This window comes from Octodon degus, unplaced genomic scaffold (assembly GCF_000260255.1).
Source record: "Octodon degus isolate 3935 unplaced genomic scaffold, OctDeg1.0 scaffold00163, whole genome shotgun sequence".
Lineage (NCBI taxonomy): Eukaryota > Metazoa > Chordata > Mammalia > Rodentia > Octodontidae > Octodon > Octodon degus.
Genome location: NW_004524739.1, coordinates 1,691,191 through 1,716,265, shown reverse-complemented (window position 1 = coordinate 1,716,265; position 25,075 = coordinate 1,691,191). Strand labels below are relative to the sequence as shown.

The 25,075-nt window shown below is 40.6% G+C and overlaps 1 protein-coding gene across 1 annotated transcript in view; it reads right to left on the bottom strand.

Annotated features, from left to right (window-relative positions):
* Positions 1–493: 493 nt before the first annotated feature.
* The window catches only part of Stx12 (syntaxin 12), a 39,484-nt gene continuing 14,902 nt past the window's right edge, over positions 494–25,075 (bottom strand). The window contains exons 3-9 of the mRNA XM_004642873.2: positions 22,242–22,341; positions 16,371–16,508; positions 8,659–8,702; positions 6,492–6,597; positions 4,809–4,881; positions 3,886–3,968; positions 494–2,002 (exon numbers count right to left, since the gene is read on the bottom strand). Coding sequence (XP_004642930.1) covers positions 1,910–2,002; positions 3,886–3,968; positions 4,809–4,881; positions 6,492–6,597; positions 8,659–8,702; positions 16,371–16,508; positions 22,242–22,341 — 637 coding nt within the window. The 3' untranslated portion in view covers positions 494–1,909. The remainder of the gene's footprint in view (positions 2,003–3,885; positions 3,969–4,808; positions 4,882–6,491; positions 6,598–8,658; positions 8,703–16,370; positions 16,509–22,241; positions 22,342–25,075) is intronic.

Genomic DNA, 25,075 nt, shown 5'->3' with positions numbered 1-25,075 from the left:
AATAAATAAATGTTTAAAAAAAAAAAGAATCATTGTCCTAGACCATAATGCCCCCAAAGATAATGAAGGTACAGATGAAGACCCTGGGTAAGTTTATCAGGACCATCTAACCAAGTCTTTCTGGCAACTGTCACAAACTAGCCTAAATTCCTTTGGCTCTCCATGCTCACCACTACAACCACTGCTGGATTACACAGAATTACACAAGCAAACTACTCATTTTATTTTACCCAAATTCAGGTTTATATAATCAATACTTTTTTCCTGCCAGCAATGTTACTAATGATATGTGAAAATCAACTGTGATTTGGAGCTGAGGACAGTGACCAGATTCAGAATCATTTCTGACGCTGCCCTGCACCCACCAATCCTGTTCCAACCCTCAACCAACCCTCGCCCAGTCTCCATTCTTCTTGAGAGTCTCAGCTTTCGGAAGACAGTAGATTACCAGACAGCTCATTGGAATGTTAATTCATAAAAACTTACTACAAAAGCTTTTCAAATGTTTATTTGTATTAAGTAGGTGGAATGGTGCAAAACTGCAAAGAAACTTATGCATTTGGGCCCTTGTTTCCCTACTGTTCACATTAGCTTTTACAAGAAGATTAAGAAACATGAAGGGGAATAGAAGAAATGAATATAAATATACCTAAAGGAGCCAAATGCTTTAATTTACTACAGGATGAACTAAAATGTTTGGCCCGGTTCATTATTATATGCTCACTTACATAAAAGTTCCCTTTAACTATTCTAGACCTGTGAAAAAGTGAAGTGGACAACATTTATATGACAAGACAGCAATCTTTTATTGAAGCCTTTTTTGTCTAAAACTATTCATGGGGAGATTAATCTCTTACTCATAAATTAGGATGAGTCTAACATCACTATTCCAAACTGGTTTTATTTACAACAGTGAACCTCTTCTTGACTTTATCATTGGGTTCACTGGACTAAGTCTAAACTCAACGTCAGTCTAACTTAATCTTCCTGCCATCAAATACTCTATAGGCTAGAGGACAGACAGCCTTCTGGTGGCAACGTTCATCATTCACCAGGAATGTAGAGCCACAAGCGAACAACAACAACATAAAGATTAAATCATTCCAAACAATTCATATTTGCTTTCCAAAAGCATGCTATGTCTAATTCTCCCTTTCCATTGAGACAGGTTGGAGAGGGACGACCCTAGATTACAGTAATATTAATTAAATTAATCTCTTTAAAAAGGGAGCTCTCGCTTAGTGTGTATAAGGTTAAACTGCCGTGGACAACACTAGCAGATAATAAAGTAAACTTTAAACTCAGATTATAACACATACTCCAGCAACTGATAAATTCAAACAGGTATTTCTCATTTAATCTTAATCACGTGTAATTTTTTACTTTCCAGTTAAATATAATGCCAAAATCTTGCCAAAGAATAGACTTCTTAGAAATTCAAAGTAAACTGTTAAATAATAAAAACAGTTGGCTTATTGTACAGTTTGTGACAGACTCCACTATGCTGGGTGCCAGAAAGTAACCTGTTACTAGAAAAAAGGTAAATTGTGTATATACATAAAAAGACACTATTATGAGTGTAGTGTTGTCTATTAAAAATAATATCTATAATGGAATTTTCAGTACACACTTAGGACAAAGGTCAATCAAAATGTAAAAGAAAGCAAAGTCCACGTAAATTAATTCCTAATTTGAGAAATCAACAAAATGTATACATAAATTGATAAATACTGTTTTTATAGGTCACTAATTCCAAGGACTAGTTAGTAGTTAGTTCCTAACTGAATTATTACAGGATGTTCTGGTGTACACTCTCTTCTTGTGATCGGTCTGTTCTGGCAAGAAGACTCCAACAAGCACTTGCCCTCGAAAACAACTCGGCAGGAGAAGGCTCTGAGGCAATCACACTTCATTTAGAAACTACCCAGATAACAAATCCCAAGATTGCAATCACCACTGACAGGACAAGCACCAGGATACACATCTTCTTGCGAGATTTTTTCTAAGGAAAGAAATATGTGAAGAAAATACTCATGAAATAAGTAAAACTTTTTTCTATCAAAGACTCCGAGAGTGCTTCATAAATCTACCTCCTTGTAATTCACAATATCTATGCATAAATGTGCAGGGATCGTCCCCAAAATCTCAACAGTCACCAGAGCTAAGCAGTAGTGCAGGTCTGCTTGTTCCCAAATACAGTTTTGCAAAGGAGCTACACTTAGACTGCTAAGTATTCTCTGCAATAAAATTAAGTATTTGTGCATGTGTATTTTTTACATTGCTTTTTGTAGTGCTGGGACTCAAACCCATGGCTTTGCACGTGGCAGGCCATCACTCTACCACTGAGCCACAATCCCAGCCGGGTGGATGTGTACTTTAAGAATGGCTGTATATACATTTAAAAAATGTATTTGTTGTAAAAAATAGGCAAGCAGAAAGAGAAAACAATCACCTATGCATGTAATTTATTTTTTTTTGAGACAGGTCTTACCCTGTAGCCCAGGCCGGCCTTGAACACACAGCGAGCCTCCTGCTCAGTCTCCTGAGTGTTGTGATCATAGGCGCGTACCACCATGCCTGACTCAGATAAAATGGTCAACACTTGGACTGTATTTGCTTCTGTTCACTCATCTATGTGCATTGCTATTTGACATTATCAGGCCATAGTTTTTCTCAGTGCTTATCATAAGCATTTTTCTATTACTATAAATTCTTTTTTTTTGGGGGGGGGGGGTTTGAGATAGAATCTCACTATGTCGTCCAGGCCAGCTCTAAACTTACTTTGTAAGCCAGGCTAGCTCAAACTTGTGACTAAAACAGCTAAAATATTATCTGTTTCTTTCTTGTCTGTCTGTCTCTTCTTTTTTCTTTTTGAGACAGGGTCTTGCTATGCAGTTCAGGCTGGCCTTCAGCTCACTTTGAAGCCCACGCTGGCCTTGAACTCAGAACAATCCTCCTGCCCAGCCTCCCGAGTGCTGGGATTACAGGTGTGCACCACCACGCCTGGCTTATTTATTTCTAAAAAGCCATGCAATACCAAACTGAGAGGAAATGAGCAGGCCAGAATGTTAATAAAACATAAATCTGGATAAGGGTATAAAGGAATGCTTTGTATTTTTATTTTTGCAACTTTTTATAAATGAGATTGCTCTTTTTTAAGTGTCAATATTTATACACTCAGAACCAGAAAAGTCACAAAACCAGAGTTTCAACTAATATGTCAAAGAATTTCACTTTATGGGTACTTTCATAATGACTAAACTCTGTTCGCCTGTAAGCAGCTGTCCTAGTTGATTTTATCTCTGTCCTCTGTTGTAACAGTCAGCATGCAGTTATCTATGAATCCCTATTTTACCTGGACCTCTTGCAGAATTAAAACACATTTTACCATTTGAATAATATGTGTATCATAAAGCAGTGGTCAAAACTGCTTTATGTGAGGAAAACACATGTGTTGTGTTACACACTGTATCTGTATACTCAAAGAAGACATACTTGGACCTGTCTCATGTTCACTGAAGTCCTCTCCTCTTAAAATATGTTAAATGCTATTGGAATAGCCAATGAAATATGCATCTTCATTAGGAAAAAAAAATGCATTTCAGCTATTTAGGATATAAGATTAGTCTTCCATTAGACTTATGCTAGCGTATGGGCTTAGGCTTGCAGCTAAGCAGCTTCCGTGTAAGTTTATTCAAGATTTGATGATTTGGTAGCTCTCTCTCTGAAAAGGGAAATACTAAAAACAGAATTGGTACTGCGACTATGACTATTTGCCTCCAGCTTGAGCCTAAGAAAGAGGCCGCAGCTGTTCTCAATGTGTCAGCATCTCCTGATGTCCACAAAGTCTGCAACACAGAAGGCCTTTTTAGTACCTGCTTTTACCTGATAATAAGCAGCTCGCTGCAGCTGATCAGTGGCTCTTTCGACGTGCACTTCTGAGCTTTCCACATTTGCTTCTATGCTATCTGCAAAAAGCACAGTGGGGGTTTTAGCACACTTAGCTGCTTCAAGGCTGCACACCAAAGACACTTCTGATGTGTTATGGGCCCCATCGCCGCAACAAATAGCCATGGGATCCGAAGTTACTACCTTGATAAGAGAATAGCACTATTTGGGGGAAATAAACACTATTAAAGTATTTAGGGGTAAAGACTATAAAGCAGGCTACCTATAAATGGTTGAGAGAAAAAAAAAAAAAAATATATATATATATCTCCATACCCATAAACACACACAGAAAGAGAGAACCTCACAAAGCAAATGGGGCAGTATGTTAACAAAAAATAAATCTGAGTAAGGATATAATGGAATGCCTTATATTTTCATTTTTGCAATTCCTTACAAATGAGATTGTTCCCACATAAAGTGTTAAAAAATGTTATCAAAGTCATAATTGTACAAGTTTCTGGAGATAAAAGCTGGGAGGCTGACAACTGTTTCTCTAAACAAAGGATATAATAAGCAGATGGGACTAAGTATCGAAAGTGACCTCTTTTTTAATTTCTACGTTTGAGAATATTAGGAAACTTGCAAAGAAGCCTGGGGATAGCTGAGTGGGATAAGCACCTGTTTGGAAAGCACAAGGTCTTGAATTTTTATTCCTGGTATGAATGCATAAGAGAGAGAGAAAAAGAGACAGACAGACAGACAGAAGAGACAGACAGAGACAGACAGACTGACTGATTTGCAAAGAAAACGAATTCAATAATTTTTAAATGACATTCCTAAACTTTATGTCTCACTGATTTCTTTGGCCACAAATACTCTCAACTCACCTTGAGGTTAAAGGTATCAATGATACATACCAATCATATCACCCTGGTCATGGATCATCATAGCCAAATCTTTAAATATCTGATTAACATCCAAAATGTCAGCCTAAAAAAAGAAAAACAACATGTTTAGAAGACGCCTTTTCTTTACTTACTGATGAACATACTGAGTGTTTTTGTTTATAATTTTGTGGTGCTAGGATTTGACCCAGGACTTCATGCATATTAGACAAGTGCTGTACCACTGGGCCATGCCTAGAGCCCTCTATATATTTCTCTTTTGTTCTACTTTTTGAGGCAGAATCTTGCTATGTAGTTCAGGCTGGCTTTAAACTCACTATGTAGCTTAGGCTGGCCTCTAACTCATGACAATTCTCCTGTCTCAGCCTTCTGAGGACTAGGATTTCAGGTGAGCACCACCATGTATGTTTTTAAAGTTCGAGAAAATATATTTTTTTCTTTTTTTGGATTCTGACTCACAGGCAGTGGCCAATGACCTAGGCACATGGACGGACAGGACAATGGAAACTCAGCCTGTGAATGTTGCTCATAAGGGACATTTGTTAGCTCTGTATTTCTCACTCTCCTCCTCATTACTGTCATAGCATTTCTAACATGATTAGCAACATTATGTGAAAAAAAGACAGTGAAGATGATCCTGAGCACTGAAAAAGGGAGAATGGGAAAGGAGGGAGGAAGAGACATCTTTGAAACCAACAAAATGGCTGAATTGAAGATAAACTGTCCCATGTAAAAACACATATTGATGGGGGGTGTCAAACCTGGCTGCACATCATAATCACCTGGGTATTCATGCCCAGTCTCACTCCCAGGATTACAGTTTATTAGGCTGAACCATAAGATAGTGCATATTTACCATTTTAAACCTACAAAAGGGGCCGGGTAGATGGCTCAGTAGAATAAGTGCTTCCCTGGCAAGCTCAAGGACCTGAGTTCTATCCCTGGTTCTGCCAAAAAATAAAAAATAAAATAAACCTACAAAAAACAGGAATTTCATACAGTTGGTGGCTGAGGAGAACTGGGGTATTTTAAAACATTTTCTTCCAGGTGATTCTAACATGCAATATTCAGAGTCATTGCTATAAATAAATGTCGAGGAGCTAACGTTTTCTCCACTGCCCTTCTCTCCTCCCTCTGCCCAGGGATGCAGTGGTGTTTGTTCATGGAGGGACTCAGGGTTTAGGATTTTACTGGATGCTGTGCACAGTTCCAGGTGGCACTCAGGTGCGAAGTCTACAGACTTCAACACGCACCTCAAAACCTTTCTAGCTGCTCAGACCCACTGAAATGATAAGATCTCAGACCCAATGAAAAGATAAGATCTTGGAATTGGACTTTAGAATATAAAAAACTGGAGTAAGACTTCTGATGTATTTTTATCCTCAGCTGTTCAGGCTAACCAAAGAGCTCTCCTTAGACCTCTGCCTAACATAGATATGTTCTTATCTTGCTTTTGTTTTCCAAGTACATTTCTCAAGAAAATCATAGAAAACTTAAGGAAAGAATTAGGAAAAAAAAAAGAATTAGGGTATTCTTGAACATCAGAGCTGTTCAAGATCATCAGGACTAAGTTGAGACATAACCCACAATGGCTCATTTCATGCTTCTTTATTATAATTGAGAGAAAATTCAGCCTGGAAAGTCCAGATGCCTGTAGACAAAATGAGTCAAACAAGAACATGGCCTGGCTCTCACCTCCAACTGCCGAATCGCTGTTTCCCTCTCTTTAATAAGTTCCAGGTCCTGCTCAGTGATGGCTGCCTCGTCCTCCTGGCTCTGCATCTGGTTCCACTCCTCATGGCTGCAGGGAGACAAGCACGCTAGCTGATTCCGCCTGTCTAAGGGAGGATGACACGGCTACATCTCCGCTGCCAGCAGAACCTATGCAAAGACACGACCAGGGCCCCAATTCCTCTGTAATTCAAAGTCCTAAGGGGTACAGTGTTCCACATCCAGAGGCAAAGTGATGATATGCCGAGAGAAGTCGCAACTCCACGGGCAAAACAGAGAACAATGAGGGATGGACTCCTTGGTTCTTTAACACTCTGCAACCTTCCAATCCTGTGATTTGAACTCATTGAATGACATTCACCCTGTCCCCTCCTGAGCCATTTTCAGAGGGCGTGTTGTACTGGTAGAGGTGAGCAGGCTATGTGACCTGCCAGTGCTTCACCAATTCATGTAATTATTATTATTGTTTTGCCTTTGTTTCTTGAGTAAGGGTCTCGCTATACAGTTAAGCCTGGACTTGAGCTCACTATGTAGCTTAGGCTGGTCCGGAACTTGCAGTGATCCTGCCTCAGCCTCCCAGGTGCTGGGATTATAGGTATGTACCACTATGCCCAGCTTCACCAATTTATTGAGGTTATACATTGGGTTATATTGATTACCTTATAACAGAAAACCGAAGTAAAACTAGTGAAATGTAACTTTTAAATAGTTAGAAGATGGTGCACGCCTGTAATCCCAGCACTTGGGAAGCTGAGGCAAGAAGATGGTTGCGAGTTTGAGACCAGCCTGGGTTACAAAGTGAGTTCAATTCCAGCCTAAACTGCATGGCAAGACCTCGTCTCAAAAAGAAAAAAAGAAGAAAGAGAGAGAGAGAAACTTCGAAGATATATTAATTATTATGCTAGATAGAACACCTAGAAAATCTAGTATTAGCTCACTATAGTGGTACATCCTGTAATTCCAGCACTCAGGAGGCATTTCAGAAAGACTGCAGTGAGTTCAAGGCCAGTCTGGGCTGCAAAATAAGTATATTATGTAAGACCAACCTGGGCTACATAGCAAGACCCTATCACAAAAACATTTAAAAAAAAAAATCCAGTTTTATACATTTTTGAAAGTACGTATAAATCATAATTCATCTCTACGTTTACTTACTTCACTTTGAGTGGAATATCTTTGTTTTGCTTTGGTTTTTTGAGACAGGGCCTCACTATGCAGTTCAGGCTAGCCTCAAACTCAGGGCAATCCTGCCTCAGCCTCCCTAATGCTAGAATTACAAACATATGCCACCACATCCAGCTAATTTAGAGTTTTGGAGATAGGTTCTTATTATACAATGTAGGCTTGCCTTAATCTCAAGTAGCCCATGGTGAACTCAAACTCACAGCCCTCCTCCTGCAGTCTCCCAAGTACTACAATTACAGGTATGTACCATCATACCTGTCCTGGAGATACAACTGAGTAAGACAGAGTCCCCGAGGCCTCTGTGGTGCTTATATGGTAATGGGGGGAAATGGTCACATATCTATGATAAAACATTTTTAAGTACCAAACTAGTAACATGAACAGATACCTGTGGATTAAACTGAAGGAGGGAAAACATCTTCTGAAAACAAACTGCCTGCCTTTCCTCTTTCTATTCCCAAGGATGAACTGGCCTCATTTTAGAGGTCAACAAACAAAGACTCATGAATGTTGAAGCATTTATATCCAAAATACGAGTAAAATAGCCAAAGGTCCTAACCTGTACATCTGTGGGATTGTACTTACTCCTGGAAAGTCAAGTTTTCTTCCCCACACAGATACTGGGAGTTTCTTAGAATTTCTATTCATCTTGAAATTATCCATCTCATAAGTTAAAGACTTTAGAAAAGTCTCTAATTTTAACTTTTTAATTGTATTTTCTGGATGACAAATTTCCCCTGGCCCACTTTTATTTTTTTCTTATTGATATTTTACAATGGGCCAGGGAGATGGCTCAGTAGAATAAGTGCTTGCCTGGCAAGCTCAAGGACCTGAGTTCAATCCCTGGTTCCACCAAAAAAAAAAAAAAAAAAGCACTTATTATTGATATTTTACAATTAAAAATAAAAATATAGACACCCATCAGGTCGAATGAATAATCCTTTACCTGTCAAATGAGACGAGCTGTTCCTCTCTTTGCCTCTCTTCCGCCTAGAAAGCAGATGGCATGATTAGTGCTGTTATCCAGAACCCAGTCACAGACAGACACGTAACCCAAGGGCTTCCTTGGTCACAGCACAAAGAAGCTATACCCCTCGGCTCCCAGAGGATCTGTAAAATGACACGGGACGCTGGCGACCTATCTCAACTAAGAACCAGGTGGTGAAGGGACTCAGGGTAAAACTATATTTCAGTCTGGGCCCAGAACAAAAATGGAGAGGGTGAATAGAATAGAGAGGAAAATGAGGAGGAGAGGGGACAACGATGGTGATAGTGATGACAATAACAGCCTATTTTAAAATGTGGAAGGAATGGACTGAAAACTTGCAGGAAAAAAAAATTTCAGAACCTGTAAAATTTTTTTAAATATCCACTTATAGTGTATTAGGTACTCAAGTGGTAGACTAACTTCAAAAACCAGTTTAGGGCCACGGAGATAGCTCAGCAGCCTAAGTGCCTGCCTAGGCACGCGCAAGGACTCAAATTTGATCCTTGGTACTGCATGCCAGCCCTACCCCAGGAGCAGTGAGCAGGCCACCAAGACTGGGCATGGTGGTGCGCATCTGTAATCCCAGCACCGGAGAGCCTGAAACAGGAGCAACACTACAAGTTCAAGTTGTTTATTGAGACCCTGTACCAAATACATAAAATTAAAAAAAATATCAGTTTAATGCATGTCTGACATTTGTAATTTAAAAACAAATTAAGATTTTTAAAAAATGAAAATGCAACCCAACTCGCCTTCTTTTTTTGGAGACAAGGTCTTGCTCTGTAGTTGAGGCTGGCTTTAAACTATGTAGCCCAGGCTGACCTCAAGTAATCCTCCTGCCTCAGCCTTCTGAGTGCTGGGATTACATGGATGTACCACCATGCTAGGGGCTCCAAACTCACCCTTTTTATAACAGTAATAGAAGATAAACAAAATGAAAAGTTCAAAAGTCTGCCCACCCCACGGGAATATGGTTAGTGTTTAATTATATTTTATTTATTTATTTATTTATTTATTTATTTATTTATTTGTGTGTGTGTGTGTGTGTGTGTGTGTGTGTGTGTGTGGCCAGTTCAGCCCACCAGGGGGCGGGGCTGGCTGGCATGTGGTGCTGGGGGATTGAACCGCAGTCCCTGTGCTTTGATAAGCTTGTTCTAAGTAGGTGCTTTAGACCACTGAGCCATCTCACCAGCCCCAATCATATTTTATGAGACAGGGTCTTGCTATGTATTCCAGGCTGGCCTTGAATTCACTGTGTAACACTGACTGGCTTCAAATTCAGGGCAATCCTCTTGCATCAGCCTCCCAAGTCTAGGATCACAGCTGTGCTCCACCGCATCTGGCTTTTGTTTTTTTTTTTTTCTGGTACCAGGGATCAAACTCAGGACCTTATGCTTGCCAGGCTGGCGCTTAAGCCACTAAGCTATCTTCCCAGACCTTTTTTTTTTTTTTTTTTAATGAGAGGGTGTTTTTTGTTTTTTTCAGTTGGGGATCATACTATATTGCCTAAGCTGGTCTCAAACTCCTGGATTCAGCAACCCTTCTGCCTCAACCTTCCGAATGGCAGGGACTATAGACACCTAGGTATTATGCTCTTGCCCCCCCCCCCCTTTTTGGTGGTACTGGGTATTGAATCCAGTCTTCCTGTTGAGCTACATCCTTGCTCCCCTTTTTGAGGCAGGGGTCATAATGTATTCATTTTACTGTTCAAAGACATGTGAATGCCACCAGGAATCGGAGCCAGGGCCTTGTGTATGCAACCCAAGTAGTGCCATACTACTCAGTCTGAATGTTTCCAACGCTTCCGATTTTTGACTATTACAAGTAACACAGCTATGACTACTCTTGTAGATCCACCCTGATATACTGATATTCAGGTCTCTCTACAGTAGAACTGCTAGGTCACAGGTATGCCTATCTGAAAATATAGCTAAAATGTATATTCCACAACGGTTGCTCCAATTCCTACTACCCTGGGCCAAACAGCAAAGTTCCTGATGTATCATGCCCTTAACAATCGTACCCAGTACTCACCGAACAGAACTTTGCCCTGCCCTCAATAAGTATTTCATCTTTGTTTTCATCTGGAGAGTTCATATGAAGAAACTGAGTACTAAGCCAGATGTGGTGGTACACATCTATAATCTGGCACGTGGGGAGCCTGAGGCAGGAGGATTGAGAGTTCAAGCCCACCCTGCCAATTTAAGAGACTTAGCAAGACCATGTCTCAAACAAATAAAAATTCAAGAAAGGGTTGGGGCTGGGCCAAGTGGTGCACATCCTTAGTGCACCACTCAGAAGGCTGATGCAGGAGGATGAGCTTGAGTTCAAAACCAGTCTAGGCTAAAAAGTGAGTTCAAGGCCAGGCTGCGCTACATAGTGAGACCCTGCCTCACAAGGGAATTGCAGCTAGGGAAAGAATTCACTGCGAAGGTCCTGGGTACAGTCTCTACCCTGTCTCCCTCAAAAAGTTGTGAACCGTTTCATTTGTTTGACTACTATTTTAAAACATACAAATATGTTTATTTGCCTTTTTCACTACTGACATCTGCATTCATGCATGAAAAGCTACACCAGTATTACTGTGTTACTGTCTTTTTCATCACTATGCACACAGTAAAACAATAAAAATAACTCCTGCACTGTGAGGCTGAAGCAGGAGGATAAGAAATTCAAGGTCCTGAGTTCTATCCCTGGTACCATCAAAAAAACAAAATAAAAAATAAAAAATAAATCAAGAAAAACAAGAGACAGTGTTTATTTTTTTATATTTGTTTTTTGTGACATGGTCAAAGTCCCCATGTAGCCCGTGTCTCACCAGTGGTGGAATTATAGGTGTATACTTCCCTGTCCACCCAGCAGGAACAGTGTTTGCTGTCCATGATAAAAAAGTAAATTTCAAGCACACAGAATTTGGAAAACATGATTATGAGAGTTTCTCAATATTTTTTAATCTTTTCTTTTGGTGGTACCAGGGATTGAACTCAGGACCCTAGGCTTGCCAGGAAGGCACTTATTCTACGGAGCTATCTCCCTGGCCCTCAATATTTTTTAAGACTTTCCTAATAAAACCCATGATGACATTACCTTTAGGAGACCTGTATAACTCAGAGAGTCAGTATTTCCCAAATGACAAATATAGAAAAATCATACATGGATAAAAGATCAAATCAAGTATTTTGGCAGAGCAGGGGATTGAACTTAGGCCCTCGCACTTGCCAGAGAAGCACTTACTCCACTGAGCCATCTCCCCAGCCCCTATTTATTTTTCTTTTTGAGACAGGGTCTCACTATTCAGTTCAAGCTGGTCTTGAGCGCACTTTGCAGTGCAGGCTGGTCTCCACCTTCCCAAACTCTTCCTGCCTCAGCCTTCAAGTGCTAGGATTACAGGCATGTACCACCACACCTGGCTTATCAATATGGTCTTATAAAACTTACTGAAAAGTTTATAAAACTTATAAGTATTTGACAGAAAAAAATTTTTTTAAATAAATCAAGAAAGGGCCAAGAAGATAGTTTAGTAGTATGTAGATGTGACTATGAAAAAGTGATAAAATTAAGATTAATTATTGAGATTAATGAAATATATTTTTTGTCAAGGTTTTCTTGTTTTAATCCATATTTTTTACTTTTTTTTTTTTTTTTTGTACAGGGGATTGAACTCAGGACCTTGCACTTGCCAGGCAGGCACTTAAGCCACTGAACTATCTCCCCGGTCCTTTAACTTTTTATTTTGACATAGGGTCTTGCTAACTTGCCCAAGCTGGCCTAGAATTTGGGATCTTTTCTACCTCAGCCTCCTGAGTAGCTAGGATTACACGCATGTACTACTTTGCCCAGCTCTTGTCAAGTTCTAAAGTGTCAAAGAGTATCAACTATGACCTTAACAGGTTTTAAAAATATTCTTTCCCCTTCCAATTACCTATCTCTGTGAGGCTAGATTTTCTTCAGAGTTGAACCAGCCCAACATATCACAAGAGAATGAATAAGTAGATATGAGCCCACAAAAAAGATGTGGGAGTTCATTACAACTATAGCTGCTCTGCAAGAAATACTAAAAGTTCTTCAAGGTGAAAGAAAAGGACGCCAATTTGTAACATGAAAATATAAGGGTCCGGGGAGATGGCTCAGTGGAATAAGCGCTTCCCTGGCAAGTGCGAGGGCCTGAGTTCAATCCCCGGTTCTGCAACAAAAAACAAAAAAATTAAAAAAAATTAAAAATTAAAAATATATATATATATACACACACACACACTCACTGTAAAACGAGTACCTAATCAAATCTAGGAAATGTTAATATAGCAATGGTGATAACTAAACATATCTCAAGTATGAAGGCTAAAAAAATAAAAAAGGAATTGCTTTCTGTTATGCAAGACATTATTTTATTTTTCTGTTTTGGTGGTACTAGGCAATTAAACCTAGGGCTTTTGTACCGAGCTACAACCCTAGTCTTTTTCTTACTTTTGAAATTAAGAATTCACTAAGTCAGGGCCAGGGAGATAGCTCAGCTAAGCACCTGCCTGGCAAGCGCAAGGACACGGGTATGATCCCCTAAGCTGGCCACCAAAACTAGGCATGGTGGTGCATGCCTGTAATTCCAGCGCTGGGGAGGCTGAAACAGGAGGATCACTATGAGTCTGAGCTGCGTAGTGAGACCCTGTACCACATACATAAATTTAAAGAAGAAAAAGGGGCTGGTGAGATGGCTCAGTGGTCTAAAAAAGCACAGGGACCACGGTTCAATCCCCCAGCACCACATGCCAGCCAGCCCCGCCCCCTGGTGGACTGAGCTGGCCACACACACACACACACACACACACACATAAATAAATAAAATTAATAAAATAAAATAAAATAAAGAAGAAAAAGAATTCACTAAATAACTAAATCGTCCAGGCTAAGCTCAGACTGGTGATCTTCCTGTCTCGGGCTCCCAGTGTGCTGACATTATAGGAATATGGCCACTATGACCAGCTCTTGATTTTAATTAATTAATTAATTATTTTGGTTTCTTGCTAAATAGTTCAGACTAGCCTCAGACATATGGCAACACTCCTGACTCAGCCCCTTGAGTGCTAGGATTATACACCATACCAGCGATCTTAATTTCTAATACAAAGAGAGCAACATTTATTCAGTCAGGCATGGTGCTACTCACTACACTGAAAACCAGCTAGGGAATCATAAGGAAACCCCACCTAAACACCACACTTACCTTTTCTTTATGTAATACACTGGTATGGTGATGCACAACTCTAATCCCAGGACTCAGGATGGTGAGGCAAGAAGATCAGTGTGAAGCTGAGGCCAGCCTGGGCTACAAAATGAGTTCAGCCTGAACTACGTAGCAAGACCCTGTCTCCAAAAACAAACCCAAAATAAAAAATAAAATTTTTAAAAGGCTGTGGATGCAGCTCAGTGTGAAATCTCTGGGTTCAATCCCCAGGACCACAACAATATGGTTGGATGGATAGATAAGTAGGTGGATGGATGATACATAGATAGAGTAATAGGGTTCTGGGAGCATAAAGTTTGAGAACAGCTCCTCCTTTGGGCTGTACTGTTCCACTAGTCTGTGGGAACCCTGCACTCACGTATTCCGCGCATTGCTCCTTGATCTCACACACACAGGCAGCTCTTCTCCCTATGTGCAGCTTGTTTTTGTACATCTTTACTTTTTCTGCACTGATTCTTTGTTTTGTCTTTGGCCTACCACTTTCCTTCTATCCAAAATACAGTACATCCTGTAGAGCTCCCTAGTAAGGTTTGATGGTTAGACACTTGCTTGAAAATGTCCTTGATTGAATACATATTTTCACTGGTTTAGAATCCTACAAGGGCACTTATTTTTCTCTCATTAACATTCTACCCGAGCCAAATCCCCAGCCCCTAAAAAAAGCTTTTTGTAGTTTCCTGCTTCTTCCAAGTCTTTTCAAGTTTATTTTTTATTTTTAATTTTAATGTATTTTGTGCAAGGTCTCACTATGCAGCTTGGACTTGTAGTGATCCTCCAGTTTTCAAGCCTCCCGGCACTGGGATTATAGATGTGTACCACCACACTCCTCAGTTGAAGCTCAGTGTGCCCAGGGGCGGGGCCACAAGGCATGTGGGGCCAGGGACTGAACCCCGGTCTGTGCACTTGCCCTAAGCAGGCGCTTAGTCTGATGAGCTCTCTCGCCAGCCTTCAAGTTTTTTTTTTTACTTTTCCACGTTTTTTGTTTGTTTGTTTGTTTTGTTTTGTTTTTGGCAGTACTGTGTACTGAACTCCAGCCTTGGCTCTGAACTGTAACTCCAACCCTTTGTTTTTTTTTGAGACACGATCTCATTATCAAGCTGCACAGAATGAGCTAGAGTTTGCCCTCCTCCTTCCTCAGCCTTGCGCGTGCCATTTTACTTACCTCTTATTCTTTTAAACACGGTAAACAGGACTTTTATCATCGTAATATACAAATTGTTTTTGTGTTTTATTTTTTAATGCAGTTTGGGGATGCAACTCAACCTCTTAAAGCTAAATAAATACTCTACCACTGTGCTACATCCTCACTCGACACAGACTGTTTATGGGTATATTTTACTTTTACTATTATTTCTCTTAGTTCTTTTTTTTTTTTTTTTTTTAAGAACTGGGGATTGAACTCAGGAACTCAAGTGCTTATTCTACTGAGCTATCTCCCCAGCTCCTCTCTTAATTCTTGTTCAAGATAATTTTTTTATTTTTAAAATTTGTTTCTTTGTATACCTTTTTTTTCTGAGATAGGGTCTTGCTATGTAACCTAGCTGGCCTGGAATGCATGGTAATCCTCCTGCCTCGGGGATTACAGGTGTGCACCACCACACCTGTCTGTGTGGACTATTTTTAACCAGGTGCTACATACGGGCAATTGAACTATTGGAGAGATTCCTTCCAGGTCCACTTGAAGTCCGAGGCTCTGGACCATTCAGATAACGTGAATTTGGGCAATACAGTGTATCTGCCTGAAGGCGACCATGGCTCTTTCCCTCCGTTCTGCCCTTCTCTACCACCTGCTTAGTTCATTGCTAAAGTAACCTGGAGGAAAGGGAGCTTACTTTTGGCTTACCCCAAAGATATAATCTTTTCAAGTCCATCGTACTTTGAAGAGAATCTTATATCTTCCCCTCACATGGACACTGGCTTTGACTTTTATTTTCTTCATCCCGTAAGGGCATCAAACCCAAAGTCCAAGTTTGTTTCCCGCAGATGTACTCCGTGCAAACCCAGCACAGTGCTCTGCTTACCTCTCTCTGAGATGTTTTACATTTGTATTTTCATGGGTCTTTACTACTTCAAAGTCGGGTTTTTAAATTCCAGAATTTGGTAATTCTTTTCAAAAAGGAGAGCTAATCCAAATAATCTAACCCATCATATTCTAGGAAAGGTTTTTTTTACTGTAAGACCAACATAACAAAATAAAAAAGAATATTATACATAACTCTACCTTCCATATGCTTAACCCTTATGCATGTTCCAGTCTATTCTTCAACTGTATACAGACTTTTTACACAGGTCGTACAAACCTGACATTTTCACACCAGCTGATATATATGTTTCACTTTGGGTGATAGTAAATAAAGACCAATGGCCAAAGGATGGAGGAGTCTTGGGGAAAAAAATCCTGAAATTGTAAAGGTCTTGGGAATCAACTTACAGAAAGGCGTGATCCGGCTCTTGCTCTGGCAATACTCTCCTTTTCTTTCTCAGATACTCTTCTCTGCACAGCTTGGAAATTGTTTAAGGCTGCAGAGAAATCATTCATGAGGCGCTCCTTTTGAAGTTTCTGCTGACGCTAAGAAAATTAAGCAAGAAGTTGAAATTTCACATAAACCCAGATTATGGAGACTTCAATCTCTATTAAAAACAAAATTACACCCCTTAAGAATTTCCAACTAGGAAAAGGACTACAAAATAAACTCTGCCTTAATTAGTTTGTTCTCTGCTAGCTGAAATCCCCACTAAATTCAGACATTTTCTTCTTTCATTCTTGACAGAGTAAAAGCTGTTGAGGTCAAGGTGAGTTTGACCAAATCTGGGAACTGGATACCATTTACCTTATAATCTCACAAGGATAATGTAAGTTAGAATTTTTGTTCCTTGGAGAACCTAAAAGCAGAAAAATATCTTTGGACTCAGATTGGAAACTATGTTCACCTACATTGAGTTGACCCTGAAAATTATTTTCTTTTACAAGCATTTGTCTGTCTGTCTGTCTGTCTGTCTGTCTGTCTGTCTCTCTCTGTCTCTCTCTCTGTCTCTCTCTCTCTCTCTCTCTCTCGCAAGCTTACATTCTTTTGAGATTTTGATAACTATTTTTATCTCTTTTTTTTGACTATTTTTATCTATGGGCCATCTTACTAAACTTGCTACTTCTGTATCTTTAAAAAAAAAAACAAACCACACATATACTGAGGTCATTGGTCTTGTACTTCTAAGTACACAGAAGTAAAAACTCACCTTCACCTCAAACAGCTTATTATATATTTCTAGATAAAGGACAGATAATGAAAAAGTCATAAATACTGCAAATGTTGTGTTCACTTAGTACTTTAGGAGTTCAGAGGAAGAAAGAATCAGTCAAGAGGCCAAGAAACAGCCTCACAAAGTGGTGAACACTGAACGAAGAGTTCTGCATAAGCATGCAACAAGCAGGGCTGGGGCAAATTTACCCCAGAGCACAGTGTGGGCAGGGACATGGTGGCAGAAGGCTGAAACTGAAGACTTACGAGGAGACAGTCTGGCTGGAGCCAAAGGTTTAGTCATGAGAGAAGCTATAAGACAAAACTGGGAGACAGTGAAGGGGCTACTATAGTAGATGTTAAATCTCAAGCTAATATGAGTTAAGGGTTCAACCTCCAAATGAAGATTTTTAATCATGGAATAGGATAGTGCCAGCTTGGTAACTCTGAAAAAACAGTCTTAAGGAAATGAACAGGTAAAAAACAAAAAACACTACTCTAGTAAGGGATGAGGATGGAGCTGAGCTAAGTGACAGGGCATTTGCCTAGACCGCACGAAGCCCTGGGTTCAATCCTCAGCTTCACCCCCAAGAAAGTTTACTGCAGTATCTAAGTGAAAGGTTGGGACACCATTGTTATCAGTAAGTGCACCACAGAGAAATAAATTTAAGAACATTATGACTTAGTCACTGGTGATGAAGGAAGAGAGGCAAAATCAAGAATGACAATATTATAAGAATGAGGGAAATCTTGCAAGGCAAAAACACTTTAAAAAAAAAAAATGGTGGTAGAGATAGAACCTGGAGCGCCTTCAGCATGCTGGCCAGCGCTCTATCGTTGGGCCACATACCCAGCCCCAAACACTCCATTTGAGGACAGAATAAGCACTTCTATGCTACCACACCCCTCACGATTATAATCTTTGTTACATATATTCCATGAAGTTGATCTAGCTTATTTTCTTAAATTTTATTTTATGAGACAGAGTCTTGCTATGTAGTTCAGGCTGGGCTTGAACTCACTATATAGCCCAGTGTGACCTTGAAATCCCAGCAATCCCCCTGCCTCAGCCTCCTGAGTGCTGGGATTACAAACATTCACTACTGCATCTGGCTTTATCTAGTAAACAACTGAGGAATTAGATGGTTGATGGGGCTAAGATAGAAACATTTCTTGTAAATTGTTCCCAGTTTTTAACTATCATGAATAGAGCTAAGGGGAGCCCCACAGTAGCAGGTAATATTTACATTTGGCTCCAGGCACACCTTGTTCCTTTGAACAAATTTTCATGAATAGGACTATTACATCAAAAGATACAAGATTTTTTTCTTTTACTTTATTTCTTTTTAAAAGGAGAGGTTTATTTCAGCTGGAAGATTCAGAGGATTTAGCCCACAGCTGGTTGCCCCAAGGCACAAACAGTAGGTGGAAGGGTTTAACAGAGAAAAACTGTTCAACACATGGCTGCCAGGAGGCAGAGAAACACAAACTTTTTACCGTGACAGTTATTGTCAATCAACTTATTTCAGGGGTTTTAATGAGTAATTACATATGAAATACCATGTTAAATTTTATATGCAGGTAGAACATTCAAGAGGAAAACATCCGAACGGGAATAGGTAATTCCAGCCAAATACTCAGAAGCTAAGACACTGAAATTGAAGAAAGATTTAAGGGTCATGATCATGAGGGTGACAGGGAGGTCACAAAAGTAGGCAAGAACTCTCAGGGGAAAAAGAATAGTCAGAAACCAGAGCATCCACGGCAGAGCCCTGGAGCTTGTCCACTCCTATGGCAATAGGGTCCAGGAAGGTGGCTGAGACTCAACCAAGGAATCAGCAGAGTGGGGCAGAGAACAAAAGAGAATGACAGAAAGAAGAAAAATTCAGTGGCAACAGGACTGGGGAGAGGATCCAGAAGAAACCTGAATAAAAACGAGGCCAGGATTTGAGAATCAGACAGTCACATATAATAATACACAGGTATGGGGAAAAACTTGTAGGATGTATGGTTTGATAGTAGAAAAGAGATGGTTGATGGGGCTCAGCTAGAGTAAGATGTAGAAAGAGCGGAAAGACAAAAGGGTACTCATACTCAGCACAATAGCAGAAAAAAAAAATCAAGGAATTAAATGGCACCCAAGAGAGTACATTTACAGATAGATCTACTCCGTGTTCTTAATGATCCAAGCTAATGGAAGGGAGTAATAGCACGCATAATCCAAAAATAACTTCTATTGGCTTTGGGACATATTAGATGAATTTATATCGGTTGTAGATTTAACTTTCTATTTATATTTTGCTTAGGCTGCTATTTAACCCTTAGATCCTTATAATAATGTTCTGTACCAGACACTTAACGACTACTTACTTATTACTACAAAATCTATCTGCAAATGCGTCTTCCCTAAGCGCATGGCTAGGAGGAAAGCGGTAATTTGGAAGGCAGCTATGCTCACCGCTATACCACCAACACAGGCAGAAAAGAGTGATTTGGAAGCAAGCTGGAGACACTGGATCATAAGGGAGTGTTATAACTACAGTGCCAGCATGTATAACAACTAAAACCAGTCAACCATACATGGAGAACTGGAGAGTAATTGCACTAAATTACATTTTTTAAACGAAGCTTAGTTTATCTGAAGTATTTTAGAGGAAGAAGACAAAGCCCCTAGTCTTGGCTCCTTTTTTTTGAGACAGACTCTCCCTTATATAGTTCATTCTGGCCTCAAACTCACTGTGAACGTTCAGGAGACTGAGGCAGGAGGATCACTGTGAGTTCGGGATCAGCCTGGGTCACATAAATGAGTTCAAGGCCAGCCCGCACTACATATAATGAAAGCCTGCCAATCAATCAATAAAATCTGGACTCACTCTGTAGCCCAGGCTGGCTTTGAACTCATGGTGATCCTATTGCCTCAGCCTCCCAAATGCCTAGATTACAGGTGTCCCCACCACACCCGGCTTTGGCTCCTCTTTAATGTAAAGGGTACAAAGACTGAACCCTGCTACATTAAATAGCTTGTCAGGTTAAACTGGTGCTTGCCAAGCTTTTGGGATGGAGACTAGGGCCGGGGAGATGGCTCAGGAGAATAAGCACTTGCCTGGGATGGAGACCCACAGTAAGAACTTCACTTCATAACCTAATACATATACATGACACATATTTTGTGACTTCTTGAGAGCTGTCATACATACAAGAACTAAAAGTTTCATGTCATATTCACCCTTATCATATAGTACACACTCTGATCTATTTCAGTTTGCTCATAACACATTCAAATGTTTTCATGTTTCAAGAGCCACAAGCCAGAGTTTGAAAAAGCCCAGAAGAGAAGTTGAAGGCTGTGTCTTGAGAATCATCTAAGATATTATCTTAGAAGTTCAATAATGAAATGCATATATGTGTTCATTTGAGTGGTAGAGAAGCTAAAAGCACAACAGGCTAAGGTCACTGAAGAGGATTTTTCCAAGGGTCAACTGATGAAGACAGTGAAGAGCTAGGCTTCAATAGAGAAGACATTATCATCTATTTCACTAATGAAAGAAGAAATAGCTTATGAAAGGGGCAATGAATCCAAGTAAAAATTGTGCACAGTTACCATGTTCATGATGGGGCTATAATTTGTACATCTTGCTGCCAGATGGCTCTGTACCAGTTGATGGGACTGTCCATGCCACACGATAGGACACTCATACATGTCAGTCATGCATGTATCACAGATGGTTCAAGCCAGTGGAACTGTGTTAATGGCCACTGAGTAAAATCACTTGAAAAGAGCTATCTTTCCTGAGTATTTCCTTAACCTGTGACCTATGAATGACCCTCAGTGGGACACAAAGGTTTCAATGCAAATATGAAAACAAGAGGTTTTGGGCTGGTGAGATGGCTCAGTGGTCTAAAGCACCTACTTAGAACAAGCTAAGCTAAGCAAAGCACAGGGACCAGGGTTCAATCCCCCAGCACCACATGCCAGCCAGTCCCGCCCCCTGGTGGGCTGAGCTGGCCACACACACACACACACACACACACACACACTAAAATAAATAAATTAAAAAAAAAAAAGAGGTTTGGTTAAAACATATAGATACTAGTAAAATCAAGTCTATAACTATACACTGCTGACCAAACCCAAAGAAATGCAAACAGAGCACAACAATGCAGGAGATTTCTCTCCTGCTCAAACCAATGTAATAATATTTTTTGTTTTGTTTTGTTTTTGGTACCAGGGATCGAACTCAGGACCTTATACTTGCCAGGCAGGCACTTGTGCCACGGAGCTATCTCCCCAGCATAGTAATGTTGACATCAGCAGCAGCCACCTGTGCTGAGCCCTTCCTGAATGCTGGCCATGTTACCATGTCTGTGCATACACTTTCCACTGGCCCACCAGTCATATCCCCCCTACTGTTCTTTTTATTGTTTTCTTTTTTCTTTTTTTTGCAGAACCAGGGATTGAACTCAGGCCCTTGCACTTGCCAGGGAAGCACTTATTCCACTGAGCCATCTCCCCAGCCTCTTTTTATTGTTTTCTTTTCCATTTATGTATTTGGTACAGGATCTCACTACACAACTTGGACTCAGTGATCCTCCTGTTTTCAGTCTCCCCAGCACTGGGATTACAGGTGTGCACCACCACGCCCAGACTTGGTCGCTGGCTCAGCGTACCCTGGAGGGCGAAGGCAGGCCAACTTGGCATGCAGAACCAGGGATTGAATCCTGGTCCCTGGGCTAGTCCACTGAGCTATCTCATTGGCCTTTTATTGTCTTTGTAAGACAGAGTCTTGCTATGTAGTTCAGACTGGCCTTGAACTCACTTTGTAGTCCAAACTGGTCTTGAACTCACAACAATCCTCCTGCCTCAGCACCCCCACCCCAATTGCTGGGATTACAGGTGTGCACTACCACACCCGGCTATCCCCCACTTTAACAGGTAAGAAAACTGAGGCTCAGAGAAGATATACCCAGCATCAAAGACCAAATTATTTTGTTCCACACACTGCTTTTTAAAAATTTTTTTATGAAAATAAAACTGTTTTCTAATAACAAACGCAGAAAATACTAACCTGCTCCGAAGTAGATAAGGGAAGGGGCAAGGACCCTAATTCCTTCAGCAATTCATTCGTTTCCTTGGCGAGCTGATTTGTGGAGTGCTGTAACTGTTGCCTAAGACAGAAGAGACATGTTTCAGGATATGTGGCTTCTTGAGAGCTTTCATACAGAGTATTACTTTGTTCTCAGAGTGTCTCGTAACACTGCAAATCAAGGCCTTTTCAACACATGGGTGCCTCAATGTCCATGTTCATCACAAAATTTCAGCAACAGTCCCCAGGCAGACCCACCCCATGCCTGGAATCCCAGCACTTAGGAGACCTAGGCAGGAAGATCATAGTGAGTTCCAGGCCATCCTGAACTACATAGTGAAACCCTGTTTTAAAAAAGAAATACACAAAGAACAATTACCACTCACCTAAATCTCAAGTTTTAACAAACTGAATTCTCTCATAAAAATCCTCCTTTGCATCTGAATTTCCCAAGAGTTCTACATGCTTGGTATCTGTCACAGCCTACTGGCTAGAATCCAGGAATAAGTCGTTGGTTAAAATATGCATTAAAAGCATAGCTTCCTATCTAGGTATGTTGGTACATGCCTGTTACCTTAGGACCTGGGAGGTTGAGGCAGGAAGACAAACATGAATTTAATGGCAGCCTTGACTACATAGTGTGACCTTGTCTCTAGATAAATGAAAAATACAAATAAAAAATAAAGACATAGCCTCCTAACTGCCCTAAGGAACAACCTCCAAAGATATGTTCTTGCACTCTTGCCAAAGCTGTTCCTTTTTTAGGTTTATCTTCTGCTCCTTTCCTGCTCTTTACCCTTGCCTTTTGGGCCTTTCCCTCCAAATCAAGAATCCATGGCCAGCCAGAGAGCTCAGTGGACTAATGCGCCTGCTTCGGCAGAGTGCAGCAGCCAGGGTTTGATCCCTGGTGTGCCATGCCAGTCCTGACCCTGGGGCACGCTAAGATGGCGATTGAGACTGGGTGCACATCTATAATCCCAGCGCTTGGGAGGCTGAAAACAGGAGGATCACTACAAGTCTGATCTACACAGTGAGACCCTATACTAAATACATTTTTTAAAAAAAGAATTCTTATGCTATTTAAAACTACATAAGGGGGGTCGGGGAGATGGCACAGTGGAATAAGCACTTGCCTGGCAAGCGCAAGGCCTGAGTTTAATCCCCAGCTCCACCAAAAAAAAAACTACATAAGGGCCAGCTCAGTAGGCATAAGCACCTGCCTGACAAGCGCAAGATCCTGAGCTTGATCTGTGGTACCACAAAAAAGAAAAAAAAAAAAAAACATATAGGACAGGGTGAGACTGTGACAGTGGCACATGCCTGTGCTTCTAGCTACTCAGGAGCCCAACTTGAACTCCTGCTCGAGCCCAGGAGTTCAAGATCAGCCTGAGCAACATAATGAGTCCTGTCTCAAAAAAGAACCAGACACACAAAAATAAAACAAAAGTAGTGGGGATTTACATTGTGGGATTGAAAAACAGAAAGAGCTGGGTATGGCGGCAGCACTGCAGAAGCTCAGGAGAAAGGAGAAGGATCACAGTGAGTTCAAACCCAGCCTGAATTGTACAATAAGACCTTGTCTCAACCGCCACCCCCTACAAGAAACAAATAAAGAAAGACAAGTAGCAAAACTATAAAAAGAGGGACCAGAGAGATAGCTCAGTAGAATAAGTGCTTGCCTGGCAAGCACAAGGGCCTGAGTTCAATCCCTGGTCCCTCCCCGCCAAAAAAGAGCTCCTGTCTTTCATGGTCTCTTCTAATCTCTGGCCATTTCTTTCTCTTCCTCTTTTCTCTCTGCCATTTCTTCAAAGGTTTTAAGTGAGGACAGAGGAAGCACCTGTTCTGATCTGAACATCAGTGTTCCTCTCCCAGTTCATAGCTGCAATCCCAACGCCAAGGTGATGGATTAGGAGACAACCCTGGCAGGTGATCAAATCCCAAGGGCGGAGCCCAAGTGCAGGCCTGAGTGCCTTCCTACAGGAGGTCCCAGAGAATTTTGCTTCTTCCATTCAACAAAGGCACTGAGAAAAAGTGAGACCTCACCACACAGTGCCACTGCTCCGACCTTGGACCTCCCAGACTCCACCACCATGAAAATAAATTTCTATTGTTTATAAACTGCCTAGCTTGTGGTGTCTTGTGACAGCAGCCCCAATGGACTAAGGTACCACAATAACTATTCATATTTTTATTGAAAACAGGCCTCCAAGGTTTAAAAAGAGGAAAGCAGTCAAAAACGAAGAGGGGTCAATCAGATGACAAAAACAGCTCAGACAGCATTAAAATATTCAGAGATACTTCACATCTCTCTGGAAAAGTTCACAGTAATAACAGTCACTCTCGCACTTTATAATGTCTACAACAGGAAACAAAGATTATTGCTCAGTATACTTTAATGATGAGGAATCTAAAACCAGGAACAAACCAGGCATGGTGGTGTACACCGGTAACCCCAGTGCTCCAGAGGCCAAAGCAGGAGGATTACCTTGAGTTTAGGAGTTTAGGCCAGCCTGATAGCGAGACTTTGTCTCAAAAAAAAAAAAAAAAACAAAACCAAAACCCTCCAAAATAAAAAAGAAAAGAAAGCAAACAAGCAAGCAGAAACAGAGTAAAAAGGAATGTAAAGAATCAGGAGTTCTCATATACTCATAAGTGAAATAAACCAGACACACATGTGTAAATATCGTATAGTTTCCCTAGTATAAGAACTCAAAAGAAGAAATACAAATAGAAAGGTATAATGTAAGTAAAAGGAAAGCAGGATCTCGAGGACTAACTAATCAAAGGAGGGAAAGGAGAAGAGCTAGGAAACATGA